We start from the raw sequence: 23,685 nt of genomic DNA on the forward strand, positions 1-23,685 counted from the left end.
CCTTTATTTTCTGAATGCTGCGATTTTACTCCAAATAACAAACTAAACTTCACGAAACCAGTGAAAGAGATCTCTCCTCCAGCGTTCATCATGGAATTTCCTGGTTTCTTCCATTTCTCTTTGGAGAGAGGTGGGTGCAGTCCTGCAAGAACAGGGCAGGAAGGCTGCTTTGGGGCTCGCTCTCCACGAAGCGATTTGCAGCTCAGGCTGGAGCTCGCATCACCTCGCCTTCCCCACGCTCGCTCCTGAGCTGGCACGCTGGTGTCTTGCTGGGCTGCACTCGTCGGGCAGAGCTGAGGAGGAGGTGAAAAGCAGCATGTGGAAATGCAGTGGGAAGCAGAAGCAGGCCGTACCGATTGCAGCGGGAAAGTTTGCGACGGCCGTGGCGTCGCAACGGCACAGCGGGCAGTTCCCACAGCAACCCGCCGCTCCCCGGCTCCTCTGCACAGGCAGCAGTGGGCTGGAAGCCTTGCTCTGAGCATGTCAGAAAATTTTGAAAGAAAGGTTACAAACTTCAAAGAGAGATTACGTTCCAACTGGGTTGCAGCTAGGCGTAATTTAGCCAACCTCTGCCTCCCCCCAAAAAAACCACCACCACTGAGCTGAGCCTTCCCTTCCGCTGCGCTCAGACTGCACAGGTCTGCAATTAAACCCCAGGTTACGCAGCAATTCTCCTGCCAGTCCCAGCAGACACATGGGAGCTTCATTGCTATCCTTGTCTCCACTGATGTTTTCCTGAGTTTCAAAAGGGAGGTTATATCCAAGTGAGAGTTGGTCATCACACCAAAAAAAGGGAAATTAATTTAAAATAAATTTTGTTATGTTTGCATTTCAGAATAAATGTAAATTTGCACCAGAACAACAAGCGATGTGAAATGAGACTTAGAAATGTATTGGTACAAGCTTGCACATGAGGCAGTCACAGGTGATTGATACAATGACTGATACTGTACTTTAGCTTTTTATGCAGCTTAAATGAGCACTCAATTCTGTACCCTTTAATCACAAAGTGGCATTGCATCTCATGAGTCAGCTGTAGTTCAATAAAAGAAAGACTGCCCAACAGGAATAGGCAAAGTAGGCTGAGGCCTCCAAAAAAACCCAGATCAAAAACATTATTTGAAAAATGAAATATTAATATGTGCAAGGCTTCCAACTACATGTTTCCTTTGGTATTTGCTCAAGTGAATGTTATACCTCTAGTGGCAGTAGAAGTGAATTACTTAGCATAATGACTACGGAAAATTCAGACTACAGTTAAGTAGTTTCTACATCTTGGATATAGGTATGTACATACAGAAAAATGAAATCTTAAATCCCCACGTCAGTAATTCACACTGCTCAGAGCCTGGAAGTCAAGCAAGAGACATGAGCAGGCCTTTCCAAGTTAAATACTGTAATTTGTCCAAATAAAATGACAGCACGCAGGCTCACACCCGGTATCCGGATGCGCCCATCGCTTCTGCCGAAGTTACCAGATATGTCCATTACCTCCCCTCAAAGGAAAGCTTCTTATAAAAATGCTGATGTACAGCTTGCCCCTGCAGGCACACGGGAAGGCAAACTGCACGCTGCAGCTGTGTGCGGAGACACGCTGCTCTGGAGAGGGAGGCACACGGCAAGACTGGTTTAGGCTGCGACAGTGCTGGGAGTCTGTCTGTGGACACACACCTCCTCCCAAATCCAGCTGTGTTGACAGCAGAGTCCTCCCCCATTCTGCCCAGAGGCTGGTGAGCATTGCCCTGCAATAGGTTACCACCCCTCTGATCTGGATATACTTGTTTGAACACTCCCTAACCTATTTCAGTGAAAATCAGCTGGGCCAGCAAAGTCTTATTACTTAAAATGTTGGGCCATGGTTGCACAGACATTTTTTCTTCCCTTGCAAAGCAAGCTCCAGCTACTTTCACTCCCCTAATCTTCGGCTACGCTTTGGCGCTGCATCCCCCACCCCATTGGTCTATGTGCTATTTTGTCTATTTTTATAAACCTAAGCTGTTGGGTTTTTTTAAGTTGGATTCCCCCCACGCCCCTGATTCACTTAACTAAATGTCACGGTCTGTGCCAATACAACAGAGGAGATGGCATGGGGTTGGAAAAAATGGCCAGGAGGTCTCTACATCAAATTTGTCTTCAGGATAAATGTTTGTGAAACCACGGCCTGATAATCCCTAATCCCCCTCTGAATTTGGCCTTTGGTAAACTACATGACTCGAGTTATTTTACAGCCATCTCACCAATGATCTCAACCTCTTGTTAGTGTCACACTCTCCAGATCCACCAAACTCAGTAGGATCTCCACAATCAGAGTTTTTTCTGGCCCGGGCCTTTGTGTAAGTAATTCAGGATGTGGCTATTGCTGAGTTGTGCCCTCCCATACACAGTTCAGAATATGCCCAAGGCAGGTTGCTTCTAATGCCTTGAGTCAAAGGGGTCACCATAATACCAGATGGAGAAATAAACTCTCACCACTGTGTGTGCAAATCAGGTACAGGTAGGATCTATGCTGATGGTGTCCTTTTCAAGTCAGTGCACGTAGATTCTCTGCACTGTAAACTTCCCAATGGGTGGTGGCAACAAAATCCAGAAGGTTTTTGAACTTCCACGTCAGAGATCAGCTCCAGCCTGCTTGCCCTCCAGATCTCTCTTTTCTGCAGTGCGTTTGCAAGGTACCGAAGGCTGCACGAACTAAGCATGAGACCATCTCCTTAGCAGCAACAACAGTTTCTTGTTCTCCACGTCTAGCCTTTTTAAAATCCCTTGTCTTTGTCCTGCTGACCATAATAAGGAACGAGTTCAGCAGGAAGGATGAGTGGTTAATTCCCTGCAGAACGCCATGAGGGAGGCTGGAGCACGCCTTGGCGCCATGCTCCAGAAACAGAGCATGCAACACGGAGAGCCCTTCAGAGAGGGGCCAGGATCAGAAAGAGAAGGACAAACGGTACTTGTGGCCAGCTTTTAAAGACAAATTAAATATCAGTGTAGGCATTTGCTGACACGACAGCAAAGCCGTCAGTGAGGCTGCCCTGCCTCTCCTCTGTACAGCTGCACAAAGACTTAATAAGTTGCACACGTAGAACGCTTGAGCAGCGGAGGTGCAAAATGGATTGTATTAAGTGAAGCTTTTAATAAGATTTTGATAACAATGATTTTTATGTTAATCTCTAAAGAGTTTGCTTTTGTAACATTTAACTGATAAGCATATAATCTAGTTTTAATTTAATCTCTGCAGGTGTTTCCCAATGGTAAATGTTAAATTTTTATTGCTTCCTTAGGCAGTAATAATAGGGGAAATGTCTGTAAGGCTTCTACCGTCCATTTGTATGCAGATAGCATCATATTTTATAATAGCTGTAAATCTGACAGACTAGCCTCTTACTTTTGAGATGACATTATAAATATGTGTCAACACTGAAGTAAACATCTTTGGAAGGAAAATGAAATAGAGATGTTATTAGAGGCCTAATGAAACAACCATAACTGCTTATTTATAAGATATGTATGTGCACATCCTTGAAAGAAGCAGAGCCCATGCTGGGTTTGCAGCTTTCCAATGAGCAGGACAATGGAGACTCTCAGCAGGGTCCTACAGACAACGCAGAAATAGATCCTACACTTCATAAAGATGATGTCTATAAAACTCTGTTTGCTCTCTCTGAGGTTTCTAAATGATTATAAATACCATGGTGTCTAAGACTCAATTATGGCTTCTTTCATACACCTTCATGGAGCAAAGCAGATGTCAGGAGCTCCCACATGAAGAACTGTAAGACACCAAGTACAAGGAAGGGAACCCTGATACCTGTCTGAAGTGTAATACAAGCATGTTTTGGGCAAAATTCACTCAGTACAAGACCTGAGAGGGACTTGAATGATCGCTTAGATCTTACGCTGGCCTTGTTCTCAAGAAAGAGCATGTATGAAACCTGCCTTTGTTTACATTTAGTATTTTAAAGACAGCTACGCTTTAGGCTATATTTTACCAAAATAATTTTACCTGTTGTGCAGCAAATATGGCTCTGTGGCATGCTGTACTCACCGTGTCCACAGGCACATCTCAGGGACCCATTAGCACGGGCAGAGAGCTGAGCTAAAGGACTTCTAAGGTGGAACTGGCTTGCCTCCAGACAGTGCAGAGCATGGGCAGAGAGAGCTTTGAGCTGTCTTTACTCTCCCATATAGTCATGCCCTGAAAGGGATTACACTTTAACAGAGGTCTAGATATTTCCTCAATGGTGCTTAGATATGTGGCTCCCAAGGTCCACATTATTAGTCATAAATACAAACAGTCTAACCTCTGACACAAAAAAATACATGCTAGTACATTGAAGTCCCTAGTGACACGAAACGGGAATACAGCACGCTGCCACTGGGGGGTGGAAATTTGAAAAGCTGCCACATAAGCAAGTAAAAAAAACCCCTTTTACTGGTGAATTAAAGTTACAAGAACAGCTTGGAGTGTTTAGGTTGAGCAATTCTTGCTTCTGTTATAAGTCAGAACATGTATGCTGCTTTAAGGTGGTAGTTTGAATGCTGTATTTTGTTTCTTTTGATAGTCTTCTAAAATGAAAAAAAGATCTTTTATGAAGACTTCTTTATAAATTAGTATTAATTAGAAAGAGAACTCAAATCATTTTCTACAGAAAGACAAGATAAAAACAACACAACAGGGGTGCGAATGGAAGTGCAGGTACGTCACTCCATTTCCTGAGTTACTTCAAAGTCAAAGAGGATCTGCCATGTTGTGCCATGGAGAAGGCAACTGTCAAGAAAAACAAAATATCACATTAAGAATATTCACTATTACAAATGAAATGCATTAAGAGCTATAGGTAAGACTCAGATATATAAAATGTTTAGCTCTCTCCTGTCTGCACGCTAGTTCTTTTCCTATCAGACTTTGTAAAAATACAATTTATTTTGCATAACTGCTTCAGACTGACAATTCATTAAAGGAGACCCCCTCATAAAGAGTTTGCAGTCAGCCTCTCCAACTGCACCACTATAACATATGTGCCAATGTCACAGGCATACTGGGCTAGCGGTGAACGCAGAACCTGAGTGCCATGCCCTCTGTATCTAAATACTACATGATATCCTTATGCCGCAGCAGATAAAGTGGAATTTTTTGCTAATCAAGTGTGAAAATTACAGGAATCAGGCATAATGCTGTGTTTCCCACAACTTAAGAAAATCTTCTCCATGATAAACGAGTTGAGAATCTCCCATATAAAGTATTTAAACAGATGGATAATCACCACAGCAACCAAAACCATGACAGAGTCATTCAGGAGCATTCCGTATCTGCAGACTCCAGTCTCAGGTTTCGTGCTGCAAGGAGGCAATATTTCATGTAACGGAAGACTAGCCAATACTTTTAGGTAACTCGCAGTGGTTTCCAAGGTAGGTAAAAAACCAGAGGCCCAAACATTAGCTTCGGGAACAGAATTTTTTTACACCTCAGATCACACTTAAAGTGACCTGACAAACTTGTCACAGATTCTCTACTGCCTCTCATGTCTCTACTCCTTTGCATCTGTATTTCTGACTCCTTCATCCACATTTTTTCCTCTCATCTTTTCCCTGCTCTACCAGCATCATAACAAGGACTGCAACCTCAATCTGCCTCTAATCCCAGAAGTAATTAATTATTCAGACAAAATAAAGTAGCCCGAGAAGGAGAAAGCAAAAGAAACAATAACCTAATAATAAAGGAGAAAACTTCCCACAGATCTGAGATAATTCTAGTTACTGCCACACATGGCAGTAGTCTCCATCTCCCACATTGCAGATGAGCAGTCTACCCACAGCACATGGCATGTGGGCACACTTGTATACATCCTCTCAATAATTTTTTCATCCACCTAAAGTACTGAGCCTTGCTGGCAAGGCAGCGAGAAGAGCAGTAGCACTGTGCCAAGCCAGGCTTTGTGCATGCCCCAAACCAAAAAGCTCGGCACCGGTGAGTTTATCAAGCAGCTCTGTGGCATTTTTGTGTATGTCAGAGCTGGTTAAACAGTGATGGCACGTATGTACCTTTAATGATGTCTGGGATGGGGCATAATCTCTCTCTAGGGCATTATTGCACAATTGTCAGTGATGTGGGGTTTGGGCTCTCTGAAGCATCAGGCGCTAGCAACAGGGACAGAGGAACACTGACTCCTACTCGTATGCATACAATAGTTTTCACATTTAATTGGAGTTAACACAGGGCTTTTAAAATAACAAAATAACCTAGAAACAAGCTGCAGCGATAGATGGGTGGAAGAGAAAGGAGACCAGCACGATTTCTGATTTTCAACAGGTGGCCAGTGGATGCAAACGTTATTAAATGTGTGATAGAAAAAACAAAGTTGAATCCTGGGGAACGTATAAAGGGAGATCTCAAACCTGCTTTTAGAGATTCTGAACTTTCTTTGTAAATGAGCTGGATGAACTGGAAAATATCAGCTTGGCTAATGAATGTGCTTCTAAGTCTAGCCATTTTAAATTATGTTTTTTTCTAATTTGATCATTCTGTTTACTATTAATTTGAATATCTCTGAAGCATGTTTATGTCTGCTGCTTCTCCTGAGACAGCTTTCCAAAGTCAGAAACACCCTACATTTGATTGATACTCAGTAAAAACATAATTTTCTGAATGTATCCTGAAGGCTGAAGTCTGATAGTCTGTTTAAAAACAAGAGTTCCAGTTTATTTTTAAACATCAATGTTAAACTCTGTGAGCTGATTGACACTTGTCAAGAAACAAAAAAAATATTTTACCAGTTCTCACTGCATACATTTTCAGAAATTCTGACAAGATTATAATTTCTACATATAATAACTGTAATATTATGTAATTTGTGGCTGTAAGACTGAAACTGTTAAGGAACTACCAGCAACTACAAGACCTGCAGAAGGAAGTATTTGGAAGAAGATGAGTACTAACACACGCATCTTGGCTAAGTTACAAAATGAAGAATTTTTTTAAATTATTATTTAATGTCTTCCATGATTTTAAATAGACAAAATATGTTACTTCCTGTCCGGGATTGTTTCATGAGGTTATTGTGAAATACTAATGGCTGCTGTGTTTATTTCACCATAGGAGGGTGTTCATTTCACTGGTGGGTAAAGTCTGGTAATGGGAGAAAGATTTTGCAATCCTGCTGACTGGATGGCTTAATATAAATCTTAATTATTCACCTGACCTGCAACAAAAATATTTTGCCACATTAATAATCTTAAAGTTGCAAATGATCTTAGGTGGTGGTTATGCTGCTGCATTTTTTATTATACAGGGCTTAAAAGCTCAAGGCAGAAAAAAAAACAACAAAGAAAGGGGATAGCGCATACTGCATAAAATAAGTTAAAGTCCACAAATAGTTTAATTTAATAAAAACATTAAATAAATAAGAGGAATATAGAACAACAAGAGAAACAGTTTACAGAGACAACATGTACTACTTAAGCTGTGCTACTGCATGACTAGAGGATCACGAATTCGACTCGTTACCAGTTTTATTCTGCATTCGGACCAGGTGAGACACGCTGACCCTTCCTGCCGGAGGACTTGTCAGTAATCGGCAAGACCGCCCCGAGTGGGAGCCGCAGAGCCCCACCTGAAGTGAACCCGCCTGCCGGGAACGCAGCAGCCCCAAGGTCAACGGCAATGAGAGCCAGGAGAGGAGCCAGGAACCCGTTCAGGAAGGGGTTAGGTCTCAGAAACCTTAAATGAGGTAAATTATTCTTAAAAAACCAACCCCCCGTAGGAGAGGAGAGCCGGGCCGGTGGCAAAATCCCCCCGTTCCCGCCACTGGGCCTCCCCTCGTTTTCCGGCCCGGGGAGCGCAGGCCGGCGGTGCTCCTCACGCCTTCCCCACGGCGCCGGGACTCCCCGGAAGGGCGGCCCGGCCCTGGGCTGCCAGCAGGGGAAGGCCCCCGGCCACGTCCCCGCAGGGAGCGGGAGGCAACTGAGAGCCCGGCCGCGGGCAGACCCGGCACCTCACCGCCAGCCCCAGCCGACATGGCGGCCGGGAGGGGAGGGGCTTGGTGGCGGGCGAGGGGCGGGGCCCCGTGACGTCTCGCGATGGCTGGCCGGCCGGCGGCGGGAGGACGGGCGGGAGTCCGCCGCGATCCCGGCAGCCATAGCGACGACGCTACCTGCAGTGACGGGAGCAGGCGGGGGGGGGCGGACAAAGGGGGCGCCGCGCGAGCCCGCACCCAGCGGCCCCGGCGGGGGTGAGTTCGGGGCGGGGGGCGCCGCGCGGGGGGGACGAGCGAGACACCCCCACCCCCCGTTGCCGGGCCGGGCGGCGAGGGGCCCTGACAGGCCGGGCCTCGCCTCCCCTCCCCTCCGGCGGGGAGCGCGGGGCTTTCCCCCGGCGCCGGCAGCCCTCGCCCTGCCGGCTCAGGCGGCAGCGCTGGCGGAGCCCGGCGCCCGCGGCCCTTTCCCTCGGCAGGGCCGTGCGGAGGAGCGGGGCGGCGGCCGCGCTCCGAGGCCCCGGCGGCGCGGCGCCGCCTGCCCGGCCTGGCCCCTCGCACCCGCGGGGCTCCTGGGCGGGGAGCGGGGCGGCCGGAGCCGGGCTGTCCCGCGGAGGCGGGAGCTGGGGCCCGGGGGTGAGTGCGGAGCGGCCGTCGGTGGGGACGGGGCTCGCCTGAAGTTGCTGCGAGCTGTCGCTGGGGCAGAAGTGCGGGACGGTGCCGGTGCGGAGGTGCAGGCTGCGTTATCGTCACGGGCAGGGCAGGGCGCAGGCTGTGGGGAGAGGCCGTTAGAGCGCAGACGCCTCAGCCTTTATCTCTGCTGCTCGTTGCTGGAGAACAAAGAGGATCAATTAAGCGTGTGCAGTTATTGCTGTTTCTCTGCCTTCAGTAGGTGCGCTTCGAGAGTCAAACCGAATGCCTTTCTCCCCGTAGTTCTCTGAGGAAAGAGTGCTTCTCTCAGTTAATCTGTGGCATCTTGGCGCTTGAGCTGAGTATTTGAACCTGGTCTGAGACAGGGAGAAAGGCCACGTAGCACTAACGAGCACACTACACTTTTAAAAAACAGCCAGTTTAGTGCTTTAAACACAACCTGAAAGTGAGAAAACAGAGACTAAAGCAGATGTGCCCTTGAAAGTCTTCCACAGGATTCTTCTGAACCGTGTAGTGGAATGGATCAGAAGCAGTGCACAGCTGTTATTTCATTTTACCCTGCTTTTGCATGTCTCTGAGATGCATTTGAATAATTTTTTTTGTTACTGTCACCTTTACAGCATTTGAAAAAATAAAGGGAAAACAATAATGTGGTCCTAATGAATTTTGCTGTCGGTATCAGCATGATTTATGTATGTTGTAGTCATCTGTGCTAATAGGTAATGCTCTGAGAATATTTCATTTTACAGCATCCTAGAGACAGTTACTAAATTTCTCATCACCCTGTAGAGAGGTGAACAGTAGCATGTTTTGGCCCAGGCTTTGCAAAGTATCAGAGTAGTTCTGCCAGTTTAAATGTGACTATCCGCCTACTTAAATACTTTGCAGAATATGTGCCTTCATAGATTAGCAAATTGAGGTGAGGTTAACCACCTTGCTCAAGGTCATGGAGTGTCAGTGACAGAGTTAGCAATAATGGAATCCAGCCATCCTGGCTGCTGGGTCTGTGCTCTAATCATTGGGTGACTCTCCCAAATAATTGCAGGTAGTTTAAACATTGTTTTGCGTAAGTGTGTGTTAAGGCCTTCAAAAACTTTTGGAGAAAATAAATGTTAATAGATCTGCTTCAGTCAGATCTGAGGCTGTATTTGCATGTAGCTTAAAGTAATTGCACTGCCTGACATAGGAGGGAATTTTGAAGAAGACTTTCTGGCTTACTTTTTAAATATGTGCTCAAAAGGCATCGGTTTTACTGAGTATATCGTGTAGAAAGGCTTATTGTGTAGATCTAGAGGGTAGATCATGAGATATAACAAAAATAGATTACACTGTAATTAGTTTTTAAAAGGAGAATGTGGAGACTATGGCTGTAAAGAGGTTATCTTCTGAACAAAGTGTTTATCAGATGACATTCTGTAGAGTTATTTGCAGTTGTTAGGGAAAAAAACGACCAAAAATGCACTCGGAAGCCATGGTGATGAGGCTGTTGGAAGTTAAAATGGGAACAAAAAACTTCCTCCCTTGATTTATTTTTTCAGCAGATACTTGATAAGTAAAAACAAATCACAGTCAGTGTTATATCTGACCCTAGAGACAAGTTACGTTTCACTTTGTGTTTTTCTCTGTCAAGTTAAATTTATGAAGAAAGGGATTTCAAAGGAAACACTGGCAGATCTGTGCTATTGTGACAGCAGCAGTATATATATATAGTAACTCCAGGGGGGAAAGATCCTTATTGTGCTAAAAAAAAAAATATCAGTGACAATTGTTTGTCTGGACTTCAAAGAGCGTTGGAAAGCAAGCTGGCATTGTTCAGGTGTTACACTTTGGCCCGTGTCCTGTAATGAGCATGACATTTGGCAGATTCCTGCACCTGCGGGGAGTTTCATTGGCGGTCCTAGGAGAAGCCCATCTGCGCAGCGTAGGTCACGGACTCAAGACCACAGATCTCGGTTTTGTACAAATTTGGTTGTGCTTACCTTTATGTTCTGCAAGTAATCGTGGTGACTATTGACTGTATAAAAGTTAGTGATCATGGGGAGAATCTGCTGCGCTGCAGTGCACAGCGTAGAAGAGCGGCAGCCAACTTTCTTTTAAATGAACTGGCTGGGGTGCCGAAGGCAGCCAGCTGCATAGCCTTGCTCTGAACATTTACAGGAGTGCTGCTTTAGGGTTAATCTGTGCAGAGAAGTTCTGATGATACAGACTTTCTCTGTAAAAGTCTTCACAGTTTCTTGTTGATGAGTGCTGTATGAAAGGTATGCTGTTATTAATGCTAAACCATCAAATCTCCCCAGCGTATGTGTAGTTTATAATGCAGATTTGGGAAGAGTACTTTTACTGTGATTACTTGGTGTGGTATCCCAGCAAGGTGGCTTCTAAGCCAAAATGATTGTCTCAAAAAGGATTCTGGTTGCTTGCTTAGAAACCCAGAAATTTATATCCTGAATGACACTGCTGTGTCAGCAAACGTGTCTACTGTACGCCTGGGTTTGCCAGATTTACTTTTGCCAGTTTGAGCCATAACTTCTTACCCAGCCAAGTTAAATAAGAAAAGGAAGCAATAATGGGGTATACTTTTTTAAGGTTGGTGGCTTTCTGCCTGCAAGTTGTGGAAGCCTGGGAGGTTTGTGCACTGTGTTTTCAACAGATGCATAAGAAAAACAAGCCTGTTAATGGGCTTAGTGATCCATACCTCAACTGATGTTGTGATTTGTGGGTTTTTTGGACACCTAAACACTTGCCGCTGGCCAAGTTGAAGAAACTGGAGTTGTGGTATGATGCCAGGAATCAGAATGAACCTTGTGCAGTGTTTAAATAAAAAAACTAAAGCATCAAAATAATACTAATTACTATAAACAATATTTAAAAAAATTTATTAAATATAGTTGCTTTAAAATATCTAGCAGTAGTTTGCTCTTGGTTGTACGGTAGTTTAAAACATTTATTAGGAAAAAACCTTTTGTTAATTTCAAAGATTGCCTATATTTCTGTTACACATGATGTATGTGGTATAGATATGTATGAGAACCAAAGATTCTCACATATGCTTACTGCATACTGCATTGAGCTAACTTTTGTAAAAATAAAAAATTCTTAATCTTCTGCCTCTGAGAAGTTTCAAAAGAAGTTATTTTGTATTCCCGTGAGCTGCCAGTTTTTCCACATTAGCTCTTTATATAGTCTTAATATATGGAACAACGAATCTCACTTTGCGATAGTACGTAACGTAGTTCAAGAAATAATGCTTACACTTGCTGCACAAAGTGATTCCAGAGTTTCTTAATTCTTCTGAAACAAAAGGGATTCACCAAAATTCTAAGAAGCACTTGGAACCCAAATTTCCACTTACAGAGCTATTTCTTTTTCTAGACTCTTCTTAATAAGGTAGCAGAACATCAACTTGGAACACTATCATTGGGGATTTGTTTTCAGAATATTATTAGTAGCATTTCAGTGAAGTGGAAACAAACCTGTGCTCTGAAAAGAAACTGGATCTTGGGGAAAGACATTCCAGTAAGAGTCATGGATTTAAATTTTACAGGGATGATTTGCTATTTAAAAAAAAAAGAATTAAAAGCTTAGTTTGTGAGTAAGAATCAGAACCTGTAAATCTGAAGATATGACAGATATACTCTAGTAAACACCTAAACTTGTGTCATGTTTCAAGTATGAAACATGTATCTGGTGCTTGGAAGTGTGAACATCATGGTGTTTAGAATGCAAAAATAAGCCATTCGTTTTTGATAATGTTGGGGCTATTCGCTGCTAGAAAGTTCAGAAACTAAATTTCTTAAGGTACAACCAAATCAGTTTATTAGACTGGAGAACAGCTGAAATGGACGTTGTTTTATAAAGCTTCATTGGAAGTGGAAATTACAGCTAATGATTCAGTAGGAACTTTTTGATCTTTTAATATTTTCTACTATAGAATAAAGTTAAGCCTCAAAGGACACCTTCAGTTTGATAATCAACCTATAGGAGCTACAGTAAAATATGACATGCTTGGGGGAAAAATATATTTAGCTGTTTCACTTTGTTCTGTCTGTAGTGTGTAAAGTCAGTGGTATGTGTGCTGAGGAGCCTGGCCTTAATTTTATTTTATGAAATACGTTTGGGATTGTTGCTTGATTGGGTCATGGGTTCTGGTTTTAGTTCTGGAATGTCACTCAAAATAAACAAAACTGTGGGGGTGGCAGAGGGAGAATTGCAATGGTTATACTTTGGTTAGAGACAGTGGTGGTAGAAAACCTGTCTTATTTTTTAGTCAAATAGTAAATCCCAAATCTGTTTAGTATATTCATCCCAGTTATTTTTCTGTTTGTTGCCTGTAACTACCATGCAGTTGTAACAAGATTTGAGTTTAAACAAAGCATGAAGGTGTTCCCCATTCTTTTGTTCTGAATCTCTGGGATTTGACATACCTCAGTGCCGATGTGAGCAGATACCTAAGTTATTATACCTCATCCGGGAAGGTCACCACTGCAGAGAGATTCCTGCCTAAATGGTGACTACTGCTGCCTTACGTCTTTGTGTTTCCTCATTTCTGCTCTGTTTTTTCTCAAGTGTTAGTGTTCCAAGGCAAGGATGGGATATCTTCTTGTTGTTGTTTGGTTTGTATTGCAAAGACCCAGCATAAGCAGGCCTTGTCATGGACTGGGACCCCAAAATGCTGCCATGATACACTGAAGAAGTGCTTATCCATTTATTTTACAGCAGTTTGTTAAATAGATGGAAACCCGATGCAAATATTTTTTCTATTTCCGTATTTTTGAAGGAACTGAAGTAAAGGTAGATTCATAACCAAGCATCGAGTTCTATATTTTTACACCTTTGTTGACTGCCTCAGTTTAGTATAGACTTATGGAAATAATCTTCTTGCCTTTTCTCTTTTTTTTCCCCTTTTTTCCTTTAGAATTGCCAAAATGCTTTGGAATTCTTAAACGATTCAAAAACTGAAGTCTCTGAGGATACAAAATCATAAGAACACAAGAAGCAGCAAGGAGGATTCAGTGCCAATGCAGCAACAAAAAAGACAGCCAGAGTTAGTGGAAGGAAATCTTCCTGTTTTTGTTTTTCCTACAGAACTTATATTTTATGCAGATGACCAGTCAACACACAAGCAGGTGTTGACTCTATATAACCCCTATGAGTTTGCCTTAAAATTCAAAGGTGGGTTTCTTAGGTTAAGTATTATTTAAGGGTTAGTTGGTGATCTTGAACAGTCCAATTATAATTCATGTAACAAATCATATTTGTGACAAAGCCAAACTCGTGTCTTTACGTATATCTATTGATGAAGTTGGTGAGGTATTAATTAATGAGTTGTTACCACTGATGTCCTTTTTGTTGCAGTTCTTTGTACAACTCCAAATAAATACACGGTGGTTGATGCTACTGGTGCTGTGAAGCCTCAGTGCTGTGTTGATATGTAAGTAAAAGTTGGTTGGATTTTTTTTTTCTAATGCATGACACTTGCTTACCTTAATTTCGTTTATTATTTAAGGTGTAGTAAATGACAGCATGCATAGTATAAACTAAGTTGGATAAAGATATAATATTTTCCTAATCTGTTATATTCTTGTGGCCATCTGGTCTTTGGTATTCTTTCACTCTAGGGCAGAGATATTACAATATTGGAGATATTTCCTTCTTTAATTTTGTCTTTAGGCGTAAATAAAATGCTAGTAAATGCATCCTGTAGTATATTTTGTAAACCAGCAGAAGAGAATAATATGAGCCTGCTCTGAGTACTTTGTTGTTATTTCTAACAAGAAAAGCAAGACCCCCGGGGTTGGGATTTCTTTGTGAGAAATATTAGTTTCCAGATGGGCAAAATGAAAATGTGTGCAGTTCTACTGAGCACACTTTCGTGGGCCATGTTTAATAAAGGTACTTTTGCCTACCTTTCACCCTGACCACCTCTCATGTTCTCACATCTCTCTGTCTCCCCTTTACTTGTTTCTCCTGTCAGGTCCCAACCCAATAACAGAGAAAAGATGAAGGCCAGTTAAGTGTCCACAATAGTGTATAGGGTCTGTAGGCTGCTATAATTCAGAGTAGAGAAGGTATATAAGCTAAAACAGCCCAATTTTTTTCATCTTCCATTTGCCACATTATTTCTGTGCTGATGTACAGATACAGCTAAAGAAAGTATGAAGTACCTAAAAGAGCAGACAGCTTTCTGACTAGAAATTTGCAAACTAAAACACCTTGTGGAATCTCTGGCTAACAAATGGCCATATACAAAAATCCCTGCTGTTGAATGATCCGTCTTTTGTCAGATAAATAATACTGTGCTTGGGGAATGGCTCTTCCCTGTAGACTGTTTTCCTTAGGTGTAATTTGGAAAATTCCAAGGACTTGCCAAATAGAAAGGAAGTTTAAAACATGGAACTAAAGTTTTCAGTGGTTGGGGGTAACGATCCTAAAAATGGAACAAAACAGGTCAGAATATACCAGTGTATCAGTGAACTATTGCAGTCTTTTGCAGACATTTACACAAGCTTGATTACATTTGGTTCATCTTAAACAAATGTCTTTTATTAAATAAAAGAAAATAAGACGTGCATGTTGCAAAGGGAATATTTTGTGCAGCAACCCCCCCATCCTATTCCAATAGTTGCTATCTAAGGGCAGTGTTTACTGCTAGGATATGAGCAGTACTATGCAAGTATGGCCATTTGCCAGATAAACAGATATTCTACAGAGCTTCCAATTATGCAATGGTCTCTAAAAAGAAACAGGAGAATGTATCTGTTTAGAAGGGTCTGCAGAAAACATCTCTTTGCTTGGCAGCAGACGCATGTTCTCATAGCACAGTGTTATGTAAAGATTCTGTTTAGGTTGGTAGTTAGTACCATGGTACTAAGAGTAGAAACAAAAATTTAGGAGGAAGTGTTAAAGGAAGAAATAAGAGTTGAATCTGCTGTTCTGATATGCTGAGGGCTGTATGAATTAGGATTGGGGGGGGGAGCCTTTTGTTTTAGTGAGGGCAGTTGCCAGCCAACACTCAGTTTGCTGAAAGCCTGTCATAAGCACACTCTTTTGCCTCTAAAGTGACGTAAAACTACGTGCAGCCTTCTCCCCTCGGGGATGGCTTAGTCTCTGTTTCCTTGTTGAATAGTCTATTCAAACTAGATAGCAGTTACAAGCGCTGGCTATGTGTTAGTGATTGTAGATGTCTTGATGTGATGTAGTTCCTTTAAATGAAGACAAACACAAAAATCTGTTTCTTGCAGCAGTTTAATGTGTATATTATCAGAAAGATTGGTTTCTTGAACCAATTTTAAGACTACTGTCCTGTATTACTAAGGTTAGAATCATTTCTTTCCCTTCAGGAGATGGCAACCCTCTTGAAGCCAAATCACTTATATGTAGGTATTTTTTCGGATTAGCTATTGTTATCTTAGAAGTTTAGAATAGCCTTTCACAAAAAAAGTTTTCCACTTTGGAAAAATAATTAAAATCCATATTAACCCTAAGAGCTGATACAACTTCAAAACCTAAGTGTTATAGCTTTTTAATGCTCGATACATATCTTCATAATGAATCATAAATACAGAGAGGAGGCAGTTGAGCAGAGCACTGCTCAGAGGTCTGTATTGCCTTTGATCAGTGTTACTGTAAAACTGTGCCCTTTGTAGGTCCCACACACAATTTTTCCCATGAAATGCCATAAAACTAGAAGGAATGCAACAACTATCACCCCGTCTTACTGTTGAAGCCATCTTGGTCAATGTATTCAAAACAGTAGAGCAACAGAGTGGTTGCTGGACGGTGACAAGGCTTACCAAGAAAATAACTGACTCTCTAGGTATAACTCGGAGAGGATATCTGCACTGCAGTCTGAGTTGTGATTGCAGCTTGTGTAGATACACCCGGCCTAGCTCTTGGTAGCTAGTGAAATATCTGCAGCATCATGCATTTCAATGCAGGCTATGAAATGTGCTCAGGGTAGCTAGATTGATGAGCAAAGCTCTGACAGCACAGAGCTCTACTATTGATACCCAGATTTACTCACTGAAAGACAGGTACGGAATGTTTATGTAGATACGTAGTTGTCATTTTTACAGCACTGCTACATGCCCTTAATGGTGGGCTTCTGATTTTGAAAATCCCTTTACATCTAGCTGACTCTTGAATGTAGAGGGAATGAGTTTTGCTTCTGAGAAAGTATAATTGTAAAGCTCTGAGCCTGATTTCCTCAAAGAGCTAGACTTTTGCCATCACCTGCCCAAGTGCCTGGCGGCCATGCTTTTCTTCTTTCCTTCTCTGTCCACTCCAGTCCGCCCATACCTTTTAAAATCATTTGCCAGCATCAAACAACTTTGATAAAGGAGGAGGCATCTTTCAGATAATTGATGTTTCATGCAAATTGGCAGGTAGGCCTCAGATTGAGGCAAAGGTGTGCTTGAGATAAATAATTAACTGTTCTTTTTGGCCAGCCAATTGGAGGAGATATTTTTGAGAACCAGAGCGAACATAAGGAGAGGAGAGAGAAGGCAAGATCAAATCTTCACAAACATTGAGTGATGGAGGAGGGAATGGGTTTTGTACTATTGCAGTGTATCTGTGTATGGGGGAAAGAGGGGAAACATCAGGATGTCGGGCGTAATTCTACAGGAGACATGCTTTTTATTAGTTCCTCTGTTTGAAAATGTTGTTTTCCTCTGCAGTGTGATTCGTCACAGAGATGTTCGGGCTTCTTACTATGGTGTGATAGATAAATTCCGTCTACAAGTGTCTGAGCAGAGCCAGAGGAAAGCATTAGGGAAAAAGGAGATTATTGCTACTCTACTTCCATCTGCAAAGGAACAACAACAACAAAAGGAAGAGGAGGAAAAACGAATAAAAGAACACCTGGCTGAAAGTGTCTTTTTTGAGCAGACTTTGTGTCAACCAGGTAGCTGAAATCTTTACCGCTCCTGTCTTCTGAATCAGTTATGAATAGCTCGAGTGACTAGAAAGCCTAGACTAAAATAAATTTTAAAATAATTATTTTTACTTACCTGTAAGACTGCTGTCTTTATCACTGGGGAATGATAGTGCCCAAGAACCCAAACTATGGCTATTCTGCTTATGCTGTCTTCATTAATCAAGACCCTTTGCTGCCCTAGGTTTGCATGTCATAGCTTGGAGAGTACATCCTCTGTTCCTCTGGTGCAGAAGTTCTGTTACAGCCAAAGGGAATTTATCTGCAAAAGGATGGTAGTTATTTTTTCCCTTGGGCTCTTTCAGAACATATGCCCCTTCTGAGTTTGTTCCAAACCCTTAATCCTCCATTTCCCGATGAGCAGGAAATATTGCCAAAACATCTTCTAAAGTGCTCCTTGTTCTGCACCATCTAATTTGCCTGTCTCACAAGTACAGAAAAGCACAGTTGCTAGCAGAAAGCTCTTTGCACGTTTCATAGGTGAGGAAGTGAATCAACAGTTTTGGGCAAAACCTGGACCAAACAGTTAAATTGAAGTGGTGGGGGGAGATATAAAAAGTATCAGGTTTTACCGGAACTGAATCTAAGCTGATTCTTGACTTGACAGTCTACCTTCTTGTACCTTTTACTGATTTATACTGTAATATTCTTGTCACTGTTTTATTTTTCATGACAAGAACAAAAATCAATTCCAGAAAATAGATGAACCTGCTTGACAGTGTTCCTCTTGTTAAAACCAAACTGTTTCACTATTTATACTTACTTAGTTGGCTGGTGAAACACCTTTTACTAAAAAAGCCCTCAAGATAGGTATTAGTAGGATACCTGGTTAAAGGAAACCTACAAGATCTTTGGGCTCACAGAACAAAATGTTACTATGATAGTTGTTCTGGTACAGAGGATTTGAACCATCCTGAACAATCTGATACTGGTCTTAATCCAAATGCTATTTCTCTGCTTAAAAGCCTTGTTGACTACGTTATATTGCTTGCTTACAGAAAAACAGTAAACAAAGCAACTACAGTCCTTGCATGTAACCTGCAACCTAGAAAGAACAGATTTATGGAATTAAAATAGGACACATACTGCTAGTCACTGAGGATAGAAAAACTTGATATAAAAACATCAGCTAATTTCCAGTGGGTCTTAAGAATTTGGTTAGAGGTATTCAACTAACATGTTAACAGCTCTTTTCAAAGATTACACAGTATGCCTTTGAGTAGGTTCCAGGTGTTAAACTGCAGCGCAGTAAAGAGTATGAAGGACAGTTCATCTATAGTTTGCATTTCCTTATTCTGGTGATACTGGACTGTCAGAATGGTTCACTCTCACAGTTTTTAAAGTGAGATTCAAATATTACTATTTTTTGGCACATAAACTGATTCTGGCAGGTGCTGCGCTTGAAGGAGAATGCATCTGGCCCAAGAACCCATGCTCTTGCTGTAGCCAAGTTTTGTTCTGGAGGTGTAAGCAGAGTTATCTGCCTGTGCAGTTCCTTTAAGTGCTCTTTCCTAATTGATTACTAATCACTGAAGGAACATATCAAGGAATGGAGTCAGGATGTATGGTGAAACCTTAAGCGTTGCTGTAACATCCAGCTGTCATGAGTGTGTATATATAGCTACTGGGCCTGGCAGGCTCTGTTCCTCCAGAAGGGAGGGGTCTGGGATGTCATGTGAAAACAAGTTCCAGCATCAGAACAGGGAGCAGCCTTCTCCACTGCCAAATGCAGCAGGTTTAGGAGGGTGGGTTTAAGAGTTGTTTTCCACCCCCTCCAAACTCCCAAGGGAAAAGAAAATCTCAGGATATTGCGGCTCCAATGTACTGCAAAGATTTTTGCAGAATATTTAACATTTATATTGGGTAGATATTCCTTACAATTGGTATCATCTTGTTTTTCAGAAAACAGAACTGCCTCGTCGGGACCTAGTTTACTAACAGTCTTCCTAGGAATCGTGTGTATTGCAGCACTAATGCTACCTACATTGGGGGAAATGGAATCCCTGGTGCCTCTCTACCTCCACTTAAGTGTGAATCAAAAGTTAGTAGCTGCTTATGTTTTAGGTAAGTATTTTGGATTTTGTAAATGTTTTCTTGCAAACTCTGTGATTTGGGAAACTTCTCCTGTGTTTGCCAGTGGCTTCAGGAAACTTGATGGAGGCAAAGCACCACGCTACATTTTGGTTTGCATCTCCACTTATATTTTAACTTGCAGCCATAGTGATACCAGCATAAATTAGTTACTGTAAATATTTTAGACCAGATTTTAGTTGATATTTATTATATACAGGCCCTTACATGTTAATTTCACCTTCATTTGATGACTGGCCAACTGTAGTCATCTGCCAACAAAACTGAATGGAATGTGCTGTTTCTTATTCTTATATTGAAATAGAAAGTTACTCAATTGCAGAACCTAGATCTCTTCTGTTATTTTATTTCTCTCTCCAGCCCCAATGAGCTGGCCTGAAAGGCTCCATTCACCACCTTGTTGATAAGCAGTTGAAGTGTGTAGAAGTAGGTTGTTGTAAACCCTTCCTAAGAGACCACTACCCTCCACAATTCTTCCTGAGTTGTAACTTGCTCCTAAATTAGCAAGCATAGACAAGCTGCACATTTCATTTGTTATGACTATTTTTCTATAACTATTTCAGATTTGAAGAACAGTCACTCTAAACTCAATTCTCCTGTCCCACTACCTGGCAGAAATGAGGATTTAAAGGAAACGAGCTAGGCAGCTTCAAACTGATAGCTAGAGGTGAGGTAGTGATGGGAAAAGATGAAAGTTCTTGATGGTTAATGCACACATTCAGTTGACTGACTCATGCAAGTCGTTCTGCTGAAATGGTTTGAAAACTCCCTTGCTGCTAACCAGAAGCCTACATCTTTGCCTGAGCCGGTGGCGATGTATTTTCAGATCAGGACCTTGCAGTAATCCTTGCTTTATTTTTATCTCTAGTTTTGAAAATTACTCCAGTGTCTGCTGGTGCCAGCTATAATATTAAACCATTTGACTTCATAAATTTGCAACAACTTACCTGTTTCTAGATTCACTATGAAGTTCTTACAGGCTTTGATTCCTTTGGTAGCAGCATTTTTAGCGTTCATGAAAAGATTCTTCTTCTGTATGCGACTCTTGCTCATCTAGAGAGTTGATTGCCCTTGGGAAGATGAAACCACTTTCTTCCACAATGAAGTACCACTGGATTGTGTAGCATTTCATTGAAAAGGGAGGTTAATACCACTCCAACTGGACTGTACGACATTTGAGAAGTATTTGCTTGACAGAAATGAGCTAAACTATTGCCTGGAAGTCCCCATACAAGTGGTACAGGCTGTCCTGTAGCACCTTCCAGAAGCCTCCATTATTACTCTGCAATGATTTAGATAATCCAAGCTAAGGCCTACAGCAGTTCTGGTAGTACTGGTTGTCTAAGCTAATACAGACCTTAAGAAATAGCTGAACTATAATTCCTCTTTAATGGATGAATTGCTTATTTAATGGACGGCAGCATTACAGCTCTGCTCTGTCATGCTTCTACCTTCAAAATCTTTATAAAGTAAATATGTTAAATCAGTGTGTAGTGGCAGGATAGTAAAATAGTCTCAGAAATTTCTTTATCTGTGGTGAGATCTGTAGGCTTTAGCTAAGCTCTCTGCAGTGAAAGGCCATTATATTAACATCATCTGAGCCTGCAAGAAAGTAAGATTGCCTAAGAACTGATAAATCGCTATTTTGATGTTACGTAAGATTGGAATTCAAGGAGCCCTAATGTTTTCCCATATGCCTCTTTGCCTTGTGCAATATAACTCACAGCTGAGAATTTGCAGATTTGTACTTTTTCCGGTATCTGCACATAATTAAAGTGAACTTTTCAGTGTGTCATGAGGAGGTTTATTAGCCCCACATTTCCTACTTTCATCTGCTTTTAATTGTTTTTAACCTCTATCAGAGCAGTTCCTTTTTTCCTCTTTAAAGGTCACAACAAAGAGTCTGTAGAAAGCTCCCTATGCGGACTGACAAGGAAGCTTAACATCTTTGTCTAAAACTAGTCTTTGATCAGTTATTCTGCACAGAGCAGAAACAAAAATGTCTTAGAGCCTCCAGCTAATCTGCCTTACTGATGGTTCAGCATTTGAATTACGCTGCCTTTAACTAGCCCCATGAAAACTGGTAGCTCATGTGCTAGTGTTACACTTCCCTCAGTCAAAGTCTCAATGGTAAGGTTTTCCAGTAGCGAGATCGATAATTGTCTGGAGTAGTTATAGCTTCTTGGAAGTTTAGTTACTAGGCGTACCGCACTTCAGTGTCATTTTTACACATTTTTGACTACATCAAAATTCAGAGCAATACTTCCACTATTTAAGTGAAGTGTGTATATAAATTCATTCTGCATGTATTTATGCACTTTTACCTTATTTTCTGGCCTGTGGCAGGGTGAACTGTCTTTTCTTTAAATGTTTTATTCAGTGAAATTAAAGCATTTAGTTCTTAATTCTTGTCTTTCAGGTCTCATCACCATGGTTATTTTGAGAACATGAGCAATGAGTTAATAGGATGTCAAACACCTTACTGTATATTCACATCATGAATGTGGACTGCCTTTTACTCCCATTTGGCTCATTAAGATGCTAGCAAAACTGTTCAGTGATTTAAGATACCTTCAGAAGTGTAATATATTTTAACTATGTATAATAAATGAAAGACTCAAAGCACTTTTCGGTGCTTCTGTAACAGACAGCTATGAAATGTTCAGTGATACCTGTGAAAATAATTTGAAAAACTTTTATATCTACGCCTACTGTAAAAAATCCTTATTAAAGCAACATTTGTTATTTTTAGTCTATGTTCACATCAGTGCGTGATCACTATAAAAGCAAACTGTCTTATGTAAAATGTCCATTTGGTTTGTGGTTGTACATGCTGAGGCTGGTGCATAACACTTCTGTATACATACCAGAAGGATGAGAGTCATGACTAATCATTGAAGAAAATGAAAAGTTCCATCAGTGAAACTATGAAATAAACCATGAATTTTAGGTGAAGCAGCAATTCTCAAATTCCTTACTTCATTACAAATGTATTGTTGAGTGCTCTTTTTCTTACCTGGGGAAATAATTTCTGCAACAGCCATTTTGTATCACAATTGTAGACAATAAAACCAAGTTCTATAATCAGATCCTTTAATTTCTTAGGGATGCATGCAATGCGTGAACTAAGGGGCATTGACAGAAGTTGCACTCGCACTGCACACTAATATAAAATTCTGCATTTTTTCTATTTGAGAGACCAAACCAAGAATAGCAACAACGGCATTCCTCTACACCTTCCCTTCCCCCCCATAGCTAAGAGAGGGGATTTCTTTTGTATCAGAAACTCCTGCTCAAATTCCAGTTTTATATTCTAGGTGAACATTTATCTTGTTTCATATAACAACTGTTTCCCTTCATTTGACATTTCATTGTCGAGATGTTAAGTTTAAAAATATTTCTACTGAAGAATGCTCTTACTGCATTTGATTCATACACAAATCTTTATGAGAGGTCTATATAATATGCTCTGATCTATATAAAAAACGTTTTGGAAATGAAACTTTCTTCCCCCTGCATGTTATATGTCACTTTTCTGTTTATGCATGGAAATACAAAGAAACCATGCAGAAATGAGTGGTGTTAAAAAAAAAAAAGGAGAAAGGTTGAATTTAAGTAAGTTGTTAATCACTGTACATTTTTTCTTATACAACTAAGTCTCTGTAGGGCAATAAAATGTTATTTTAGTTTGATTCTCAGAAGAACTGAGAGTGTGTCATCTATCAGCGTCAGTCAAACATTAACATTTGTTTAAAAAAAAAAAAGTTACTAATGGGTTTGAGGACTCAAGTGTTCCAGGACCTGTGCTGCAGCCACCCTGCTCGCCTCCCGTTACAGACACCAAGATCTTGTTTGGGTTGCAGCGTTTTCCCACCACTGTAGAGCTGCATTCCTGTACCTTCACTGTTAATTCTGCTTTTCATGAGGTGGTTTAACCTATCTCTTCCTGAGGAAGGGCAAGGGAATTGAACAGAAGTTGGGGAGATAAAATGGCCACGTGCCTGGCTGTTAGGTATTACGATACCTACCTGCATTTTTATGTGG

General features: G+C 41.4%; 1 protein-coding gene and 1 long non-coding RNA gene across 6 annotated transcripts; one reads left to right on the plus strand and one right to left on the minus strand.

Moving 5' to 3' along the window:
- LOC140658400 (uncharacterized) lies at positions 1-7,637 on the minus strand. Of its 2 annotated transcripts, none has more exons than XR_012044725.1 (3): positions 7,499-7,637; positions 2,470-4,762; positions 1-293 (listed from the first exon to the last, which is right to left on the minus strand). It is a non-coding gene; the product is annotated as an uncharacterized lncRNA (long non-coding RNA). The 2 variants fall into 2 exon arrangements; XR_012044724.1 differs by having other exon boundaries at positions 1-474.
- MOSPD1 (motile sperm domain containing 1) lies at positions 7,581-22,725 on the plus strand. 4 transcript variants are annotated; one of them, XM_072876770.1, is made up of 7 exons: positions 7,581-7,721; positions 13,531-13,787; positions 13,971-14,046; positions 17,294-17,520; positions 19,453-19,614; positions 20,205-20,308; positions 22,061-22,725. In XM_072876770.1, exons 2-6 carry the CDS (start codon positions 13,634-13,636, stop codon positions 20,282-20,284), a joined length of 699 nt encoding a protein of 232 aa, XP_072732871.1. In that variant the 5' UTR covers positions 7,581-7,721; positions 13,531-13,633; the 3' UTR covers positions 20,285-20,308; positions 22,061-22,725. The 4 variants fall into 4 exon arrangements, with proteins under 4 accessions (XP_072732871.1, XP_072732874.1, XP_072732870.1 ...); XM_072876769.1 differs by lacking the exon at positions 7,581-7,721 and adding an exon at positions 8,088-8,222; XM_072876772.1 differs by lacking the exon at positions 7,581-7,721 and adding an exon at positions 8,372-8,600.
- Positions 22,726-23,685: the final 960 nt, after the last annotated feature.

Source organism: Ciconia boyciana, chromosome 12, assembly GCF_034638445.1.
Source record: "Ciconia boyciana chromosome 12, ASM3463844v1, whole genome shotgun sequence".
In the NCBI taxonomy this organism is placed as follows: domain Eukaryota; kingdom Metazoa; phylum Chordata; class Aves; order Ciconiiformes; family Ciconiidae; genus Ciconia; species Ciconia boyciana.

Excerpts from the sequence above, each read along its gene's own strand:
- MOSPD1 (XM_072876770.1), top strand. The coding sequence starts at position 13,634 with ATGCAGCAACAAAAAAGACAGCCAGAGTTAGTGGAAGGAAATCTTCCT. Across the intron at positions 13,788-13,970 it reads GTTTGCCTTAAAATTCAAAG|TTCTTTGTACAACTCCAAAT; the intron begins GTGGGTTTCTTA and ends TTTTTGTTGCAG. Across the intron at positions 17,521-19,452 it reads GCAGACTTTGTGTCAACCAG|AAAACAGAACTGCCTCGTCG; the intron begins GTAGCTGAAATC and ends CTTGTTTTTCAG.